The sequence below is a fragment of the Oncorhynchus mykiss genome, chromosome 8, assembly GCF_013265735.2.
Source record: "Oncorhynchus mykiss isolate Arlee chromosome 8, USDA_OmykA_1.1, whole genome shotgun sequence".
In the NCBI taxonomy this organism is placed as follows: domain Eukaryota; kingdom Metazoa; phylum Chordata; class Actinopteri; order Salmoniformes; family Salmonidae; genus Oncorhynchus; species Oncorhynchus mykiss.
In genome coordinates, this window is record NC_048572.1 from 71,791,902 (window position 1) to 71,813,082 (window position 21,181).

The following is a 21,181-nucleotide window of genomic DNA, read 5'->3' on the forward strand; positions in this document are numbered from 1 at the left end:
AGTCCCTTTAGTTCATGTTTAATGTTCTGAGGCTGGTTCTCCATAGTAACAGGACAAAGGAATTTGTCTGTGGCCTGAGATTTACCAGGGGTGTGAGGGTCCATAAAACCCCCCACATCTTCAGACCCCTAGATCTCTCCTCCTCTGTTGGGGTTGAGAGATCATCTGTAGGGTTGTGGTCTCCTGTAACCTGACCTGATCAGGACGGTCATGATAACTCAAGATAACTCTCACATGAACTCTCGTGGCCAGCTCGTGACTCTCTGGCAGACCTCTGACTCATTCCCCTCTCATTCGCCCCCACTTAACAGTAGAAGCATCAAACAAGGTTCTAAAAACTGTTGACATCTAATGGAAGCCGTAGGAAGTGCAATTTGGCCCCATAGATACTGTGCATTCGATAGGGAAGGAGTTGAAAAACTACAAACCTCAGATTTCCCACTTCCTGGTTGGGTTTTGTCTCAGGTTTTTGCCTGCCATATGAGTTCTGTTATACTCACAGACATCATTCAAACAGTTTTAGAAACTTCAGAGTGTTTTCTATCCAAAACTGCTAATCATTTGCATGTATTAGCAACTGGGCCTGAGTAGCAGACAGTTTACTCTTGGCACCTTTTTCATTCAAGCTACTCAATACTGCCCCCAGTCATAACAAGTTAAATTATATTTTAGGCAAAAAAGCATACTCAGCTCCATCATTCATCGAATCAGATGGCTCATTTATCACAAAACCCACTGATATTGCCAACTACTTTAATGATTTTTTTCATTGGCAAGATTAGCAAACTAAGGCATGACATGCCAGCAATAAACACTGACACTACACATCCATGTATTCTGTCCAAATTAGGAAAGACTAGCATTGCAATTTAGAATTCCGTAAAGTGAGTGTGGAAGATGTGAAAAAAATATTGACAATGACAAGCTACCGGGGTCTGGATGAAAAATAGCGGACAATATTGCCACTCCTATTTGCCATATCTTCAATTCAAGCCTACTGGAAAGTGTGTGCCCTCAGGCCTGGTGGAAAACAAAAGTCATTCTGCTGCCTAAGAATACTAACGCCCTCTTTACTGGCTCAAATAGCCGACCAATCAGCCTGTTATCAACCCTTAGTAAACTTATGGAAAAAAATATTTTTGACCAGATTACAATGCTGTTTTACAGTAAACAAATTTACAACAGACTTTAAGCACGCTTATAGGGAAGGACAGTCAACAAGCACAGCACTTACACAAATGACTGATTGGCTGAGAGAAATTGATGATTGTGGGGGCTGTTAGATTTCAGTGCGGCTTTTGGCATTATTGATCATAGTCTGCTGCTGGAAAAACATATGTGTTATGGCTTTACATTCCCTGTTATTTTGTGGATCAAGAGTTACAGTGCCTTGCGAAAGTATTCGGCCCCCTTGAACTTTGCGACATTTTGCCACATTTCAGGCTTCAAACTTAAAGATATAAAACTGTATTTTTTTGTGAAGAATCAACAACAAGTGGGACACAATCATGAAGTGGAACAACATTTATTGGATATTTCAAACTTTTTTAACAAATCAAAAACTGAAAAATTGGGCGTGCAAAATTATTCAGCCCCCTTAAGTTAATACTTTGTAGCGCCACCTTTTGCTGCGATTACAGCTGTAAGTCGCTTGGGGTATGTCTCTATCAGTTTTGCACATCGAGAGACTGAAATTTTTTCCCATTCCTCCTTGCAAAACAGCTCGAGCTCAGTGAGGTTGGATGGAGAGCATTTGTGAACAGCAGTTTAGAGTTCTTTCCACAGATTCTCGATTGGATTCAGGTCTGGACTTTGACTTGGCCATGTGTTTATTTTTGAACCATTCCATTGTAGATTTTGCTTTATGTTTTGGATCATTGTCTTGTTGGAAGACAAATCTCCGTCCCAGTCTCAGGTCTTTTGCAGACTCCATCAGGTTTTCTTCCAGAATGGTCCTGTATTTGGCTCCATCCATCTTCCCATCAATTTGAACCATCTTCCCTGTCCCTGCTGAAGAAAAGCAGGCCCAAACCATGATGCTGCCACCACCAGGTTTGACAGTGGGGATGGTGTGTTCAGGGTGATGAGCTGTGTTGCTTTTACGCCAAACATAATGTTTTGCATTGTTGCCAAAAAGTTCAATTTTGGTTTCATCTGACCAGAGCACCTTCTTCCACATGTTTGGTGTGTCTCCCAGGTGGCTTGTGGCAAACTTTAAACGACACTTTTTATGGATATCTTTAAGAAATGGCTTTCTTCTTGCCACTCTTCCATAAAGGCCAGATTTGTGCAATATACGACTGATTGTTGTCCTATGGACAGAGTCTCCCACCTCAGCTGTAGATCTGTGCAGTTCATCCAGAGTGATCATGGGCCTCTTGGCTGCATCTCTGATCAGTCTTCTCCTTGTATGAGCTGAAAGTTTAGAGGGACGCCCAGGTCTTGGTAGATTTGCAGTGGTCTGATACTCCTTCCATTTCAATATTATCGCTTGCACAGTGCTCCTTGGGATGTTTAAAGCTTGGGAAATCTTTTTGTATCCAAATCCGGCTTTAAACTTCTTCACAACAGTATCTCGGACCTGCCTGGTGTGTTCCTTGTTCTTCATGATGCTCTCTGCGCTTTTAACGGACCTCTGAGACTATCACAGTGCAGGTGCATTTATACGGAGACTTGATTACACACAGGTGGATTGTATTTATCATCATTAGTCATTTAGGTCAACATTGGATCATTCAGAGATCCTCACTGAACTTCTGGAGAGAGTTTGCTGCACTGAAAGTAAAGGGGCTGAATAATTTTGCACGCCCAATTTTTCAGTTTTTGATTTGTTAAAAAAGTTTGAAATATCCAATAAATGTCGTTCCACTTCATGATTGTGTCCCACTTGTTGTTGATTCTTCACAAAAAAATACAGTTTTATATATTTATGTTTGAAGCCTGAAATGTGGCAAAAGGTCGCAAAGTTCAAGGGGGCCGAATACTTTCGCAAGGCACTGTACCTGTCTAACAGAGAGGGTTTTCTTTAACATAATCCAGGTAAAATTTGGAATTCTTCAGGGAAACTGTCTAGGCCCCTTACTATTTTTCTATCTTGATGAACGACAAGCCAGTGTGTCTATGTAGAGTGGAAGTCGGAAGTTTACATACACTTAAGTCGGAGTCATTTAAAACTCGTTCTTCAACCACTCCACAAATTTCTTGTTAACAAACTATAGTTTTGGCAAGTCAGTTAGGACACCTACTTTGTGCATGACACAAGTAATTTTTCCAACAACTGTTTACACACAGATTATTTCACTTATAATTCAATGTATCACAATTCCAGTGGGTCAGAAGTTTACATACACTAAGTTGACTGCGCCTTTAAACAGCTTTGAAATGGCTTTAGAAGCTTCGGAATGGCTAAATGACATAATTTGAGTGTACCTGTGGATGTATTTCAAGGCCAACCTTCAAACTCTGACCACTGTTCAGTTGTGTTGTCCGGTACCACAAAGAGGAACTTAGGAAAATTACAATTGGTTTGAACAGGGCAGCACGGCTAGCTCTTAAAATATCATGGGGGCGCTAACATTAATGATATGCATTTTATCTCTCGTGGCTCATAGTGGAGGAGAGATTGACTTCATCACCACTGGTTTTTGTAGGAAGTGTTGACATTTTGAGTGCACCAAGCTGTCTATTTAAACTACTAGCACACAGCTGAGACACCCATGCGTACCCCACAAGACATGTCACCAGAGGTCTCTTCACAATCCCCAAGTCCAGAACAGACTATGGGAGGTGGACAGTACTACATAGAGCCATGAATACATGGAACTCTATTCCACATCAGGTAACTGATGTAAGCTGTAGAATCCCAATTATTCTTTTTTATACACCTTATGGAACAGCGGGGACTGTGAAGAGACACACAGGTACAGAGACACGCATACACACACAAACAATAGCACTCTACAAGCGCACATTGAAATAACGTTGTATGGTGTTATTATACATTTTGTATTGTAGATATGTAGCGGTGTGCTAATGCTATATGATATTTTGTTTGTGTAATATAAGTGCTTTGGCAGCAGCTAATGGGGATCCCTAATAATTACAAATACAAATTCCTCTCTCTTCAAACCCACCATTGACCCACTCTCCTTTTTATAGCTGTTCCTGACCCCCCGGAGGACCCAGAGCTGGTCAGTAAGAGTAAGCAGGCGGTGACCCTGTCTTGGTTCACACCCCTCAGCGACGGAGGCAGCCCTATTTTGGGCTACAGGGTGGAGATGAGGCTGGCGGACAGTGTCCTCTGGCTGCCGTGCCATGCAGAGCCTGTGTGTAACACAGAGTTCTCTGTGGATAACCTCATCCCAGGGAGCGGCTACAGGTTCAGGGTGGCAGCCATCAACAGAGCTGGGACAGGAGAACCTGTCCAGCTGCCTCAGAGCGTTCAGCTGGGTGAGTTGTCTATTTGATGAGCTCACACCTTAGCCAAACATATATATCTCTATATGGCTCTGTCTCGAGCCCAGCACGTTGAACAACCTAATTATAACCTAGTCCTAGATCATGTATGTGTTAGTTACACCATTTAAAACCTAGGAGAGTCTAATACATTTCCCATTGGCATGAATTGCATCTGTAGTGTCCCATCTATTGGAAAAAATATAACTCAATCAACAACCAATCAATCAATCAACGAACAGTCAATCAATCGTTTTGGTCCATAGAGGCTCCAGTGACAGTGACCCAACAGTTGGCCTGTCCAGACCTGCAGGAGGGTAAGATGGCCCGTGTGGCTTGTGACCTCTCTGCTGAGGGCAGCTCGGTCACCTGGCTCAAAGACAACAAGGAGGTGGAGTATGGGGTCAAATACCAGGTCACCACAGAGGGCAAGACACAAGTGCTGCTGATCAAAGACTTTGAGTCTGCTGACCAGGGTGTGTACACCTGTGTGGCCTCAGACGAGGCAGAAAGCTCCCTTAATCTCAACCTACCAAAAGGTACATATGCCCAAACAAACCAGAATATTATACCATGTAATTTTAATTTTGCTTTTCCATTCGCCCACATTAATTTATTATGAAACTCTTGTAAGCCATTCTCCTCAAGCCAAACTGGAAGCTTGGTGGAGATGTGTTTGTTATTTGAGGGTAAGTTAAGGTAAGTTCATCTGCTAGTTCTATCAATCAATCAAATCTATTCATAAAGCCCTTCTTATATCAGCTGGTGTCACAAATTGCTGTACAGAAAACCTCAAACAGCAAGCAATTCAGGTGAAAAAGCACGGTGACTAGGTAAAACTCCCTAGAAAGGCCAGAACCTAGGAAGAGAGGAACCAGGCTATGAGGGGTGGCCAGTCCTCTTCTGGCTGTGCCGGATGTAGATTATAATTATTATCAGCTAGTAATGGTGTGAGGTGAGCTCCTTCTTTCAAAGTATACATGAACACACTACTCCTATCAGAAAATAATTTAATCCCATGGGTAATTGTCACTACATGATCAACATAGTTCTTATAAATGTAGTGTGTGTTGGGGCTGCTATATTGTAGAGATGTCCATTTGCTGCATATAACATTCCATTGTGTCCTGGTTGTAGGTGGAGATGGGGTTCAGTTGGAGGAGGGGGCCCAGCCCAGCCTGCCTCCTGAGGCTGCCTCCGAGGGTGACGTCCATGCACTGTGGGAGGACCTGGCCAAGAAACGCCGCATGAGCCGAGAGCCCACCCTTGACTCCATCTCTGAGCTGCCTGATGAGGAGGACAAGGAGCCCAAGACACCCAAGGGACCAGTCAAGGAGAAGAAAGCCCTGGAGAAGGAGAAGGTGGGGGTGAAAGCCCTGGAGACTGAGAAAGTGGATGTGAAAGCCCCGGAGAAACAAAAGGTGAAAGAAAAGGAAAAGGTTGTAGAGCATGTCATCGTCCCTAAGAAGAAGGTGTTGGAGCCAAACTTGTACACCAGCTCTGAGGATGAATCCAGGCCTCCAACACTGGTTTCCTACCTGAAGAAGAGCAGCAAGTCCTCCCTCTCTGTGAGTGACCAGACAGATTCCATCTCCACTGAAAAGTTCTACGCACAGTTCAAGTTGAAAGAGGCGACCACAGTCCAACAGACTTCGGTCCAACAGACCTCATCTTCAGTACAGCAGATCACAGCACAGACCACGGACATCACGAAGGTCATTGATGAGGAGGACGAAGAAATGGGGCTGCTGGATGCTGCTGTAAAGATCCAGGCTGCCTTCAAGGGGTACAAAGCCCGCAAGGACATGCGTCCAGTCTTCAAGGACGTCTTCAAGGACCAGACCAAGGAACCCAATGGCACCATCCACCTGGAGTGTGTGGCGGAGGGCAAGCCAGAGAAGGTGCGCTGGCTGAAGGATGGCGAGCACCTGGCGGACGGCAAGCACCACCACATTGACATCTACAACGATGGCACCTGCTCTCTGGTCATCACCGCCATAACCACCAAGGACACGGGTGTCTACACCTGTGAGGTCACCAACAAGTTCGGGGTGACCACCCACAGCGGCAAGGTGACGGTGGGCTTGGCGCGGGAGGCATCTGGAAGGAGGCCCCTGACCATGGGCTACAGTGCCGACAGCGAGGCGGAGAGCTCGTCGGCAGAAAGCGAGATGGACGAGTCTCTGAGGCAGGCTAGCAAACGTCTTCGCCGCCTCCTCCGCACACGCCTGCCGGCCACGTCGGAGGAGGAGTCGTTCGTCAGCTGTGATGATGAGGCTGAGCTGCAGTCCCCCGACCCCAAATCGTACCGCGAGGACGAGCGATACATCTACATCCGCTTTGACAAGCGGTCTGAGGCCCAGGTGGCGTCTCAGCGCTTCAAGGAGATGTTCACGGCCCAGGGGGTCCCTGTGGAGACCACCATCCAGGAGGCTGGACCTCTCAAAGTGGAGCTGCGCATCATGAAGATGGGATACACTCAAGATGGCTCTGCAACACCCACACAGGAGAAGCAGCTGCCTGTGTTCATGACAGGAGCCCCCGGTATGAAAACCAGAGAGTACAATTCTCTGTACGCCTTGCTGCAATTAAGTTTGATGCTGAGATTATACCATATAATTAAATAGGTATTTAATGTATCTCTATCGGTTATACTAAGTCATTTTGTCTACCACTCTATTTAGTAATCTAAATTAACCAGTTAAATCACAAAAAGACTAATGCCTTTGACATTGAAGTAATGTACATGTAATTTATTTTGCTTGAATAATATAAATACATGTTTCAATGTGTTTAAATTCCAAACATTAACAGGAGCCTTTGCTTGTTAGCTAAGACGTTACGTGTGTACTTGCTAAATAAATTGTCAAATTGTCCTCATCCAGGCTTTCATCTTGCTTTTCATGGTGTATTGTGTGTTCCATGTGGTTATACTACATTACCTTTTCTGTCTTCGTGTGTGACCTAATGTTAATTTTCTCTTGCCCAAACAGTTTGTCTTTCAGTCATATCAGTGTGTGTCTTCATTGGTATGTTTGTTTTGATGTAGTGTCCTCAGTTATGTCCCAAACATTTGTTTGTTTGTGTTTGCTGGAATTTAATGGTTGCTTCAATTTCTTTTTACCCACTTCTTTCCAGTATTGACACTATATATCCATACTATCGTTCTAGTCACACTTACCCTCCATTTCTCCTCATGCTGTTCTGCCCTGCGGTAGTCCTCAGTTTTAAACATGTTTGTCTTTGCTCTCCTTGACCCACTCCGTTCTAGTATTGATACAATCCTTTCCATCCAATAATCCTCACGTTGCACTGCCTGCCTTTACACCCTTTTATATCTGTGCTTTTTGTTGTACTGTAAAAGCAAATTATAAAGAAATATATATAGATAATCCCGGTCAGTAATAATTACACATGGAATACCAGTGAAATGAATCCCCTGCATAATGAATAAAAGCTCCTAATTTATTGTTGTGCCTAACTGATTGTCCCGGTCTCTCCCCCAGCGGCCCCAGTCTTCCTGACTGAACTCCAGAGCCAGGACGTGCCAGACGGTTACCCGGTCAGCTTTGACTGCGTGGTGATTGGGAAGCCTCCACCCAGTGTGCGTTGGTTCAAGGATGGTAAGCTGCTGGAGGAGAACGACCACTACATGATCAACGAGGACCAGGAGGGCTGCCACCAGCTCATCATCACCACCGTGCTGCCCTCTGACATGGGCGTCTACCGCTGTATGGCTGAGAACACCAGCGGCATCGCTGCCACCAAGGCTGAGCTCAGGGTCGACAGTGAGTACAGAACATATAATATTGATTGGTAGGTTGGTCATTTTGTTTGTTATTTTGTTAGTTATGTTGTTTTTGTCGTTGGTTCTTTTGGTTATTTCGTTGTTTATTTAGTTGATTATTTGGGTATTTAGTTGGTTGGTTGGTTGACTGTATGCACAGGATATCCTCATCCATGTTATTTTGAGAGTAATTGTGTAATGCATCTCTCTTTCCTCAGTGTCTTGCAGCTCAGACTACGATACTGCAGCTGATGCCACTGAGACCGGCTCCTATATCAGTGCCAAGGGCTATATGTCTAGGTGAATGAGACAACTCTTTGAATGCAACCTTCTTTACAATGGAATCCTGATTCCTAATAGTACCTAAAACGTTTCTCTGGTCATGTTACTTCTTTACTGACAGCTTTACTTTCTTCCTATCCTCTCCCCTCAGGGAAACGGAAGCCTTTGAGTCTGTGGTAGAGGATGAGCAGATGCCACAAGTACTGGATGAGCTCCATGATGTGCACGTCAGCCCAGGCTCACCCATCGCTAAGATGCAGCTGAAAGTCAAAGGTTGGTCTGTGGGTTACTCTCCACCTCCTCTGCATTAATCAAACCCTGCAAGACTAAGTTGTCTCTGCTCAGTTCCTTCAGAGGTCGATAACTTAAATAGAGAATAATTAACTTCAGTCATGTGTACCTAGATCTGGTAAAAAAGCCAAGTAAACACTAAAATCTAATTTTATTTGTCACATGCACCGAAATGCTTACTTACAAGCCCTTAACCAACAACGCAGTTCAAGAAATAGAGTTAAGAAAATATTTACTAAAAAAACTACCGTAAGTAAAAAATATATATATAAATATATATAAGATATTAGATAACGAGGCTAAATACAGGGGGTACCGGTACCGAGTCAATGTACAGGTTAGTCAAGGTAATTTGTAAATAGACTTTTATTTTTTATTTTACCTTTATTTAACCAGGCAAGTCAGTTAAGAACAAATTCTTATTTTCAATGACGGCCTGGGAACAGTGGGTTAACTGCCTGTTCAGGGGCAGAACGACAGATTTGTACCTTGTCAGCTCGGGGGTTTGAACTCGCAACCTTCCGGTTACTAGTCCAACGCTCTAACCACTAGGCTACCCTCTAACCACTAGGCTACCCTAGACTATGCATAGATAATAAACAATGAGTAGCAGCAGTGTAAAAACTACTGCCCCCAGAGGCAATTTATTATTTCTGCCCCCAGGGTCAATAACTAAGTGAGTTGCTTACTCTTTGTTGATATTTCCCAGGGTTCCCTAGTCCAAGGGTGTACTGGTTCAAGGACGGCCACCCGCTGCGTTCCTCAGACAGGATTCTGCTGCTGGACAAGCGAGATATCCACAGCCTGGAAGTCCTGGAGGTGAAGAGGGAGGACACAGGAGAGTACTCTGCCTACATCAGCAACGCTGCTGGAACAGCATACTCCTCTGCTAGGCTGCTGGTTCTGGGTAGGTCTACTCATGACTGAAAGGTTTATATTGAGAGGGATTCCTGTCTTCTACTTAGGATGATGTATATAGTCTGCATTATGATATGTGTGTTATTGTATACACAACATAACATTCTTGTATTTACTGAAGAATTCATGGTTACCCTCTCAACAGGTCCAGGAGAGCTCACGCCTGTAGAGAAGCACGGTATTTCATTATGATTTTATAATATTCATTGATTAATTAATTTATTCATTCATTACTGCTTGCACTGTTGCCTATAGCATGTCACATTGTTCTGAATGTTGAGCTACGTAATGATGATGCTTTTCTACACCCATGTTTTACTTCCTAGATCCCAAGGTGCCTCTGGTGCCACCCCGCTTCCTGGAGAGGTTCAGCAACAGGAAGGTGAAACAGGGAGCCAGTGTCACCATGTCTGTCAGAGTGGAAGGTATCTATCAACAACACTGAACTCATATATAATGATGGTATATTTAAGCAATAAGGCACGTGGAGGGGTTGTACAGTATATGGCCAATGTCCCACGGCTAAGGGCTGTTCTTATGCACATCACAACGCGGATTGCCTGGATACAGCCCTTAGCCGTGGTATATTGGTCATATACCACAAACCCCCAAGGTGCCTTATTACTATTATAAACTGGTTACCTACTTAATTTGAGGAGTAAATGTTTTTTCATACCCGTGGTATAACATGGCTGTCAGCCGATTCTCATTTAGGGCTCAAACCACCCGGTTTATAAAACATGTTATAAACTTGGTAATTTGTGTCATGCCTAAGAACAGCCTTTAGCCGTGATATATTGGCCATATACCACACCCCCTCGGTCATTATTTATTAATTATAATATGTGGGTACGTTTTTGTTTTGTAGTGTGACGCCAAGCTAGAGAAACAACAACTTCAACCTCAGATTGTTTTGGCATGTAGTAATTGGTTTCTATAGCCGCAGTAACAGTACAGTATATCTCTCAACCTTGGCTGAGAGTTGACCGAGTCAGAGGAGCAGACCCAGAATCAGTAACGCGTCCTATGAGAGATACGCTTCCATAAAATATATTGTCATTTATCATACAGACACGCATGCGAGTCCACAGACTACTGTTTGATAAGACTATTCATCATACACCATGTGAATTCCCAAGTCCCACTATCTATATGTCTGCTCTCCAAGGTTCTCCCACCCCAATGGTGACGTGGTTGAAAGAGGAGTCTGCTGAGGACGTGTTGTGGATCAAGCCAGACACTAAGGGCTACAAGGTGGCCAGCTCAGGGCGCCAACACAGTCTCATCCTGATGGATGTGGGCTCTAAGCATGCAGGCACATACACCTGCATCGCCACCAACAGGGCCGGACAGTCCATTTGCACTGCCCAATTTGAAGTGGAGGATGGTGAGAAACTGAACGATACACTGTACTTGGTTTGTTTGTTTGGATCCCCATTAGCTGTTACTATAGCAACATTTCTTGAGTCCACAATACATATTAGAGAAACAGCTAAACATACTGACACATGCTTTTCTAATCATACATAATATAAATTCATGTAGGATATGCGTGGCAGACAGCGAGTTCTAATGTGAAACATTCCTAATGTATTATCTGCTTCCTGTTGTAGCACCACGACCAAAGGAAGAGACCACAATCCCTCTGGGGATTACTATCAGCCCTCCAGATGAAGATGTTGGCAGAGGAAAAATGCAGTATCTAGGTGAAGTTGGAACAGAAGAGTTCCTTATGAAGCTCACCTCCCAGATCACTGAAATGGTATCTGCCAAGATCAGCCAAGGTGAGTGAAAATGTGTCATGGGCTGTTCCATCAAAGGTCCAAAATAGGGCACAGTTAGAACATTTTCTTATTTGATTTAAAGAAATATTATTCCACTCTTTGTGTTGATTTAAGATCAAGTAAATACACTTTTTGATTTGATGCAAATGTATTTCGATTTTACATGTAACTTATAATGACTACTAGAATAGATTAAAGTACTGTAATATTAATATCTGGTAAATGGGGATATAACGGTCAAATGCATCCTGGTGTATTTTACAGTCTGTGCTTTTATTGCAGGCTAAAACATTTGAATCTGCTTGTCTATGCTAATACAGAAAATGTTATTATAGTGTTTAAATAGCATAATAAAATATATATGTATATGTCTCTAATATTGCCATTGATCAAGTCTAAATTCAAATTGTATATATACATTACCTTTGTAATGCTGTCATAAACACTATAAGCTATCTGTCATAACACTTCATCACAGTTTATGTAATGTTATGACAAGTTACTCTCATCCCACATGTACATCAGGCAAAGGGCCAACTAACACACCAGCGTTTGTTGGATACAGCTACACCGCTGCGACTGTGGATATGTCAGTTACTAATAGAGCTTCATGTAGGCTTTAAGAATGAACAGCTCAAAGAAAATGTCATGCACATTGCCTCTTGCTACTCGCCATTTTCTTTATGTTCATATAATTAAGTATGCTTTGATCTCTTTCTTCTCACTCACTAATACTTGTTCTGCTTGTGTTTTGAGCAATGTGTGGATTCCTACACCTTGTCCTCCCCTACGACCGACAGATATGAATTGTCATTGCTTCATTTCATCATCCTTCAGCCCTCCATCCATTAATTCACTCACATGCACTCATCCAATCGTTAATTTGTTATTCAGACAGCACACAGAACCATCAAGTGCTCCAGTGGATGAAATCATGGCCCAAAGCCTCCAGTATGTATCCACAGTACATAAAGATCTCAGCTACTCTCACTAAAAACCAGACATCCTTTACACAAGTTAGTGAGTCTCCTCTTATGTTATATGTCCTCCTCTCTGCATCTGTCTCTAGCTGTCTGACTTGGATTGGATTGACTGAATTTAAAAGAGGAGTACTACTTGACATGAAACAAGGGGTCAGAAAATGACGTCCCTCTGTTCGTGTTGCACGACAGTAAGAATATCTTGGCTATCACCGGCGATGATGACTTGTGGAGATGACATTAACATACAGTATTTCACCGTTCAAGACACATTTAAACATTTTGAAACAAAATGGTCAAGATGCCATTGCATAGTGGGGGACAAAACTATCATTAAATCAGTTCCATTATTCTGCTGCCATTTCAGTATAACAAAGAATATATATACCTGGTCAAACATTTCTCCCTTTATGTTTTTGTGCTCCATGATATTTATTTGATGCATTAGTAGAAGTTGTGTCTTGGCAAAGCAGTGATTACCTGAGCACATGATTCAAATGGCTTTGAAGTGATTCTCCGGATAGCATATAGCTGGAATACATGGCTGCACTCAGACATGTATGGACACAACTTAAGACACCAGGTCTTATTTGTACAGTATCTTTCTTATGCATGCATCTAGTGTTCTAACTAGTTTGTAATAGTGAAAACTATTTAATCAAATAACTTGTGCAGTAGCAGCAAAACTGTTGATGGCACTAATGTGTAGTTTAGCTAACCTTCTGAGGAATCTTGATAATTAATTGTGCTATGCCAGTGATAATATTCATTTTATGGGTCAAGAAGCCAAAGCTACACATTCCAGGTGGTCTGTGGATGTTTCAGTGGCCAATTTCACCTTTCTGTGAATGTGTGTACAGTATTATTAGGCCTATGTGCAGGTAACTGCCGAAATAAAGGAAACACTTGTGTAAATGAAGGATACTATTGACACTTAATGTACGTGTTTCCTTTATTTTGGCAGTTACCTGTATATACTGTGATATGTTGAGGTGTGTGTGTGTGTATTGTATGCTCTCCTGGCTGTCTCCCTCTGAACCCCTCCCCCTTGCTGACCCAGCCTCACTACGTGTCCCGGGAGGCGATAGTGACGACGAGACCAAGACACCCTCCGCCTCACCACACCATGGTCGCTCTCGCCCCGGCTCCATTCTCGCTGACTCCTCCTCTGAGTCTGACGACCCTGATGCCAGGGGAGAGGTATGGAACTATATAAAAGGATCTGTCATTCTTGTTCTTTGTTTGGAACACCTCAGTATCACATCACTCATACTGGGTCCTCTCTAATGACTCTGAATTTTTTTCTCTTATATTTTTGAATGGATTTGCAGACTACTTACTTGACTTATTCCTTTCAGAAAAGGGCCTCAACTGGCCTGCATCACCAGCAAACCCAGTTCTGGGCAAATCTCTTATAAATACAATTATATTTTTTCATCCAAGTCACTCTGCAAATGTAAACTCTTATAGACAAGACTTTGTGTCTGATGTTCGACTCCTTCTACAGATGTTTGACATCTATGTGGCTACGGCTGACTACAACCCCACCATCCCCAACAAAGATACCATTTCCCTGAAGGAGGGCCAGTATGTTGAGGTTCTGGACTCGGCACATCCACTCAAATGGCTGGTCCGGACCAAACCCACAAAAACCACTCCATCCCGACAAGGCTGGGTCTCACCTGCCTACCTGGATAAAAAACTCAAGGTGTGTTTGAAGATCCAAGTAATTGCTTTAGCACCAATATTGTACATCGACCTCTACTCTCTTGATCCTATTTTAGTTAAATGTTATTGTGTTCTTAATGTTACATTAAACCTTTGTGTTCTAGCTGTCTGATGTTGCTGGTGACATCCCAGAGGGAGGTGGAGAAGAGGTCTCAGAAGGAGAGTACAAGAAGAGACTACTGTGAGTCGAGAGCTTCTAGAACTTCTCACACTCTCTTCTATTAGGGCCAAAACTTAAACTGAGATCAGACTGCCATGCAACTCTGACTTTCACACAAATCAAGATGATTTGTGTGAAATCAATGCAGGTGCTTCTACACCTGCACTGCTTGCTGTTTCGGGTTTTAGGCTGGGTTTCTGTACTTTGCAAATACATTTGATTTGATTTGATTCGAGAATTAATGTTAAAAAAAAAAACAAGAAGATAGTTAGGATTCGGCTCTGCATGCACAAGCAAGAAACACCACCACACTCAACGACACCCCATAGTAACCACAATGCTCTGTCATCCTCAGCCAACTGATTCAAGACTTGATCAACAGCGAGGCAGAGTTTGTCAAAGAGATGGACTTCTTCACCTCCCACCACATCAAGCAAGTGGAGAGCCCTGACACCCCATCTGACATCACCAGCCAGAAGGAGGCCATATTCAGGAACATCAACGAGATCAAGGCCTTCCATAGCGAGTAAGTACCACTGACTGTTTTTTGGCCCGTCTTCAAACAAACTTAAACTTTTAAGGATTAATGAAGCTTTCATAAACCCTTTATAAGGCTTGTATGTATGCTTCAGAAATGACCTAACTGGTTCCATTGTATTGTCATTATATAATACCATACCATTACAAAACATTAGGAACACCTGCTCTTTCCCATAACATAGACTGACCAGGTGAATCCACCTGAAAGCTATGATCCCTTATTGATGTCACTTGTTAAATCCACTTCAATCAGTGTAGATGAAGGGGTAATTTTGAGACAATTGAGACATTTGAGACATAAGCCTTGAGACAATTGAGACATGGATTGTGTATGTGTGCCATTCAGAGGGTAAATGGGCAAGGCAAAATATTTGAGTGCCTTTGAACGGGGTATGGTAGTAGGTGCCAGGCACACTGGTTTAAGTGTATCAAGAACTGCAATGCTGCTGGGTTTTTCACACTCAACAGTTTCCTGTGTGTCTCAAAAATGATCCACCACCCAAAGGACATTCAGCCAGCTTGACAAAACTGTGGGAAGCATTGAGTCAACATGGGCCAGCATCCCTGTGGAACGCTTTTGACACCTTGTAGAGTCCATGCACCAACGAATTGAGGCTGTTCTGAGGGCAAAAGGGGGTACAACTGAATATTAGGAAGGTGTTTGTAATGTTTTGTACACTCTGTATATACCACTTATAAACTGGGTAGTTTGGGTTCTAGATGCTGATTGGATGTGTTAGGTTCTAAATAAACACAGTAAAAAAACTCAGACTCTTATTAAAGCTCAAACCAAGTTTATTCACCCACTGGGTCATACAGCTGCATAAGACAAATCATATCCACACAAGCAGTAGTATTTAATCCTTTCCCCTATGCTGAGCCCCTCTTTATACATCTGAACAGCCAATACACCTCTGTTACTATGCAGAAGATTAGTGATGAATGTTCTTCCCCACTTCTTCTAACCTGACCTCTGCCCACATTCCTCACTCCTCCCCAACTCACTGTCATGAGACTGTCTCTTCACCTCCCATAGGATCCCTAATGTCTGACAATAACATATCCTGGTAGAATGTAAACATTCTACATTCCCCTCTCTCCTCCAGTGACATGGAAAATGATATTTAATGTTTTCAAGTCTAAAAGTCAGAACCCAACAGATGAAACAGCATCCCAGCTATATCAGACAATATACCACAGGGATTACATAAAATTACACTGAACAAAAATAGAAACGCAACATGTAAAGGGTTGGTCCCATGTTTCATGAGCTGAAATAAAAGATCCCCAAAAATGTTCACACACACAAAAACATTATTTCTCTCAAACTTTGTGCACACATTTGTTTACATCCCTGTTAGTGAGAATTTCTAATTTGCCTGTAACGATTCTCTTCTTGTGAAGTAGAGGCGGACCAAAGCGCAGCGTGGTGGTTGTTCATTGTACTTTATTTACGACACTATACAAGACCAAACTAACGAAAAAACAAGAAACGTGAGAACTCAAAACAGTCCTATCCTGTGACACCAAACACAGTGACAGGAACAATCACCCACAAACAAACAGTGAAACCCAGGCTACCTAAGTATGATTCTCAATCAGAGACAACTAATGACACCTGCCTCTGATTGAGAACCATACTAGGCCGAAAACATAGAACTAGACAAACTAGACATGAAACATAGAATGCCCACTCAGATCACACCCTGACCAACCACAACATAGAAATATACAAAGTAAACTATGGTCAGGGTGTGACATTGCCAAGATAATCCATCCACCTGACAGGTGTGGCATATTAAGAAGCTGATTAAGCATAATGTAATGTCATGTAATATTTCTAATTGTATATAACTGCCTTAATTTTGCTGGACCCCAGGAAGGGTAGCTGCTGCATTGGCAGCAGCTAATGGGGATCCTTAATAAATACAATTTACACAAGTGCACCATTGTGCTGGGCACAATAAAAGGCCACACAACACAATGCCACAGATGTTTTGAGTTTTGAGGTGGTGTGCAATTGGCATGCTGACTGCAGGAATGTCCACCAGAGCTATTGCCAGAGAATTGAATGTTCATTTCTCTACCATAAGCCGTCGCCAACGTCATTTTAGAGAATTTGGCAGTACGTTTGATGGTGAGGTTATGGTATGGGCAGGCATAAGCTACGGACAACAAGCACAATTGCATTTTATCAATGACAATTTGAATGGACATCAATACCGTGACAAGATCCCATGGCCCATTTTCGTACCATTCATCCACCGCCATCACTTTATATTTCAGCATAATAAGGCATGGCCTCATGTCACAAGGATCTGTACACATTTCCTGGAAGTTGAAAATGTCCCAGTTCTACCATGGCATGCATACTCATCAGTGTGTGACAGCGTGTTCCAGTTCCCGACAAAATCCAGCAACTTCACAGAGCCATTGAAGAGGAGTGAGACAACATTCCACAGGCCACAATCAACAGCCTGATAAACTCTATACGAAGGAGATGTGTGGCGTGCATGAAAAAAATGGTGGTCACACCAGATACTGACTGGTTTTCTGATCCACCGCCCCTACCTTTTTTTTAAGGTACCAGTGACCAACAAACGAATATCTGTAGTCCCAGTTATGCCTATTTCAATTGATGAATTTCCTTATGTGAACTGTAATTCAGTCAAATCTTTGAAATTGTTGCATATTGCATTTATATTAATGTTCAGTATATTTTTTACTTTTCTATTTATCTTGGTAACCGGTTTGTAAAAGCAATAAGTCACCTCTGGGGTTTGCGTCATGCCTAAGGTTTGCGTAAGAACAACCCATAGCCGTGATATATTGGCCGTTATAAACTACGTGGTTTGAGCCCTGAGTGCTGATTGGCTGACAGCCATGGCATATCAGATCGTATACCATGGGTATCATAAAACATTTATTTTTATTACACTAATTACGTTGGTAACCAGTTTATAATAGCAATAAGGCACCTCTGGGGTTTGAGGTACTTTGCCAATATACCACGGCTAAGCGCTGTGTCCAGGCACTCTGTTTTGCATTGTGAGAATGAACAGTCCTTAGCCTTGGTATATTGGCCATATACCACACCCCCTCGGGCCTTATTGCTTAAACATATCACACCACCTCTGGGTTTATTGCTTAAATATACTGGTAATAATTACATTTCTCACAAAGCTGCTGAATGAATTGACCCCATACTGTGTCATATGCAGGTCCATGCTCCCTAAGTTGAGCCACTGCGACACTGATGACGACGTGGCCATGCGCTTCCTGAGGAGTGGCGAGGGCTTTGAGAAGTACCTCCAGTACCTCGTAGGCCAGCAAAAGGCAGAGGCCGCTATCAGTGACAAGACCGTACACCGCTTCTTCAAGGTAAGTGAACCCTTCACAAATACTGTTAGCACATGTGGTCATTAATGTGTAAGTCTTGTCATCTTAGTGACTATGTAAGGCTAGTAATGTTTCTAAACCCTGTTGTCTTTGTCACAGGAATACACAGACAAAGAACAGGCCAGTGCCGACCCTGCTGAAGGTCCTGTACTGAGCATCAACGCCTACCTACAGAAACCTCTGGACAGAATCCAGAAGTACAAGGCCTTGCTCAAGGTGAGAGTTTAACACTGTAAATTGGGTATTCTTTGTTCTTGTTCACACACTAGGAATTAATGCACCAGAGCATAAATTGTCATGTTTTTATGTTATATAATCTTGTTTAAATATTAGTGTTTTTATTATTATCTTAAATCGTGCCCATTTCTGTGATTGTAGGAGCTGATCAGGAATAAGGCCAGGAACGGTCAGAACTGCTGCCTGCTGGAGGAGGCCTATGCCATGGTTTCATCACTGCCTCAGCGTTCAGAGAACACACACCACGTCTCCATGATAGAGAACTACCCTGCCACTCTGGATGTATTGGGGGAGCCCATCAGACAGGTGAATAACCAAAATCCATTTGCTTCCGTTTGGTGGCTAGTGAATGCGACCATATTCTTGAGGATTTTCAACTAATTTTGTTTCCGTAGCCTTTGTGACGGTGTTGTGTTTTGTGACAGGGACCCTTCATGGTGTGGGAGGGTGCACCTGGGGTAAGGTCCTCCTCCAGAGGTCACCATCGACATGCGTTCCTCTTCAAAAACTATGTCATCATCTGCAAATCCAAGAGAGACACCAACACAGACACCCAGGGCTACGTCTTTAAGAACATGATGAAGGTAAGACTCTCTTCATTGCTCTTTCTAAAAACTCCAGAAGTAACTCAGCATGTCTATCCACTGAAACAAGTCACTAAAGAATTAGTCAACTCTAAACACCAGACCATTCCAATCTGTTGTTCAGGGTTGGCATAGAAATAGATTGCTGCTGGAGAGAATATATCATCAATGTCACAGTCAGCCAGAAGCTGGCTGACATAAAAATAATTTCCTAACAGATAAATAAATAAAGTGAATCATAGTCTTGAGGATAACTACTGTTTCTCTGTCTGTCTCCCTCCCTAGCTGAACAACATAGATGTGAATGAGACAGTGGAGGGTGATGACCGGGCCTTTGAGATCTGGCACGAGCGTGAGGACTCTGTCAGGAAGTACACGCTTCAGGCTCGCACCGTCATCATCAAGAACTCCTGGCTGCGAGACCTCAGGGAACTGCAGCAGCGCTACACCATGCCTGCCTGGAGTGAGTCTGACACACATATATTCACTCAGATCCACCAGACAAACAGAGACTAGTTTTACATAGTATATTGTGATCTAACCCTTACTATCAAACAAGTACTTTTTACATACTATGAAATTGCATACTATAATTTAATCTGTAATTGCATAAAATGTGTCATCTCTCCACTCAGGATTGATTGATGTGTAAATACATCCCTCTATCTGTCCAGGTATGCCTGACTTTGATGAGCTTCTGGCTGACTGCACAGCGGAGCTGAGACAGACGGTGAAACTGGCCTGCAAGGTTACTGGAGTACCCAAACCTGTGGTCACCTGGTACAAGGGTATGAGACACACCATCGAGACCGCTGTGCGAAACGCAATAGCTGTGCATGTTTGTTTTTATCTACATAGCCCATACCCTGTTAATGCTTTTGAGGTAGAAACACCTATGTTAAAACTGTTTCCTCCTCTGATGACAGACGGGCGGGCAGTGGAGGCCGACCCTCACCACATCATCATCGAGGACCCTGACGGTTCCTGCACCCTGATCCTGGACAACATGACGGCTGATGACTCTGGACAGTACATGTGCTTCGCCACTAGCACAGCAGGCAACGCCAGCACCCTGGGAAAGATCACTGTCCAAGGTCAGTCTCTATTACAGAGGGGAAATTACACCAACATTAGGCTTGAACTGTAAAAGTGACCATAGTGCACACCCAGACCCTACTCATATGAATCATTGACATACAATGAGTGTCCAAAACATTAGGAACACCTGCTCTTTCCATGACATAGACTGACCAGTTGAATCCAGGTGAAAGCTATGATCCCTTATTGATGTCACCTGTTAAATCTACTTCAATCAAATCAGTGTAGATGAGGGGGAGGAGACAGGATAAAGAATGATTTTTAAGCCTTGAGACATGGATTGTGTGCTATTCAGATGGTGATTCAGGTTCCTTTGAACGGCTTATGGTAGTAGGTGCCAGGCACACCGGTTTGAGTGTGTCAAGAACTGCAATGCTGCTGGGTTTTTCATGCTCAGCAGTTTTCCGTGTGTTTCAAGAATGGTCCATAACCCAAAGGACATCCAGTCAACTTGACACGACTGTGAGAGGCATTGGAGTCAACATGGGCCAGTATCCCAGCGGAACGCTTTCGATACCTTGTAGAGTCCACGCCCCGATAAATCGAGGCTGTTCTGAGGGCAAAAGGGGGTCCAACTCAATATTAGGATGGAGTTCCTAATGTTTTGTACACTCAGTGTACATGTCAAAAGTAAAAGTGATTGATACTTTGCTTTGGGGAAAATCTACAATTCCAAGAATCTAATTTGTCTGGGAGGAATGTTGATCTTATAAAAAAATGAGCCTGTTTTCAAGAGTAACAATTTGTGTTTTAGTGCCTCCTCGTTTCGTGAACAAGATGAGGAATGCTGTCTTAATCGTTGGTGAGGATGCTCAGTTTTCCTGCACCATCCAGAGCGCCCCCAGCCCCAAGATCAGGTACACTACACCACACCTGTCTCCTAGGCTTTTTAAACTGACAATTTTTTAGTGACAGTGGACTGTGCCATTTTCTTCTTC

At 43.1% G+C, this 21,181-nt stretch overlaps 1 protein-coding gene across 20 annotated transcripts in view; it reads left to right on the top strand.

The window, feature by feature from the left end:
* LOC110530483 (obscurin) overlaps positions 1 to 21,181 on the top strand; it is a 90,334-nt gene that overhangs the window by 64,114 nt on the left and 5,039 nt on the right. For 18 of the 20 annotated variants that reach the window (XM_036986132.1, XM_036986140.1, XM_036986141.1 and 15 more), the window contains 24 exons: positions 4,159 to 4,449; positions 4,722 to 4,994; positions 5,593 to 6,999; positions 7,962 to 8,243; positions 8,461 to 8,542; positions 8,676 to 8,797; positions 9,525 to 9,722; positions 9,879 to 9,911; positions 10,060 to 10,158; positions 10,902 to 11,120; positions 11,347 to 11,517; positions 12,412 to 12,468; positions 13,558 to 13,697; positions 14,005 to 14,205; positions 14,330 to 14,406; positions 14,741 to 14,911; positions 18,147 to 18,306; positions 18,424 to 18,540; positions 18,703 to 18,867; positions 18,987 to 19,145; positions 19,431 to 19,608; positions 19,820 to 19,933; positions 20,072 to 20,239; positions 20,998 to 21,100. In XM_036986132.1, the coding sequence (XP_036842027.1) occupies positions 4,159 to 4,449; positions 4,722 to 4,994; positions 5,593 to 6,999; positions 7,962 to 8,243; positions 8,461 to 8,542; positions 8,676 to 8,797; positions 9,525 to 9,722; positions 9,879 to 9,911; positions 10,060 to 10,158; positions 10,902 to 11,120; positions 11,347 to 11,517; positions 12,412 to 12,468; positions 13,558 to 13,697; positions 14,005 to 14,205; positions 14,330 to 14,406; positions 14,741 to 14,911; positions 18,147 to 18,306; positions 18,424 to 18,540; positions 18,703 to 18,867; positions 18,987 to 19,145; positions 19,431 to 19,608; positions 19,820 to 19,933; positions 20,072 to 20,239; positions 20,998 to 21,100 (4,987 nt within the window). Of the gene's footprint in view, positions 1 to 4,158; positions 4,450 to 4,721; positions 4,995 to 5,592; positions 7,000 to 7,961; positions 8,244 to 8,460; positions 8,543 to 8,675; positions 8,798 to 9,524; positions 9,723 to 9,878; positions 9,912 to 10,059; positions 10,159 to 10,901; positions 11,121 to 11,346; positions 11,518 to 12,411; positions 12,469 to 12,586; positions 12,689 to 13,557; positions 13,698 to 14,004; positions 14,206 to 14,329; positions 14,407 to 14,740; positions 14,912 to 18,146; positions 18,307 to 18,423; positions 18,541 to 18,702; positions 18,868 to 18,986; positions 19,146 to 19,430; positions 19,609 to 19,819; positions 19,934 to 20,071; positions 20,240 to 20,997; positions 21,101 to 21,181 lie in introns of those variants that run through there. The other 2 variants (XM_036986128.1, XR_005052942.1) reach the window with 2 other exon arrangements.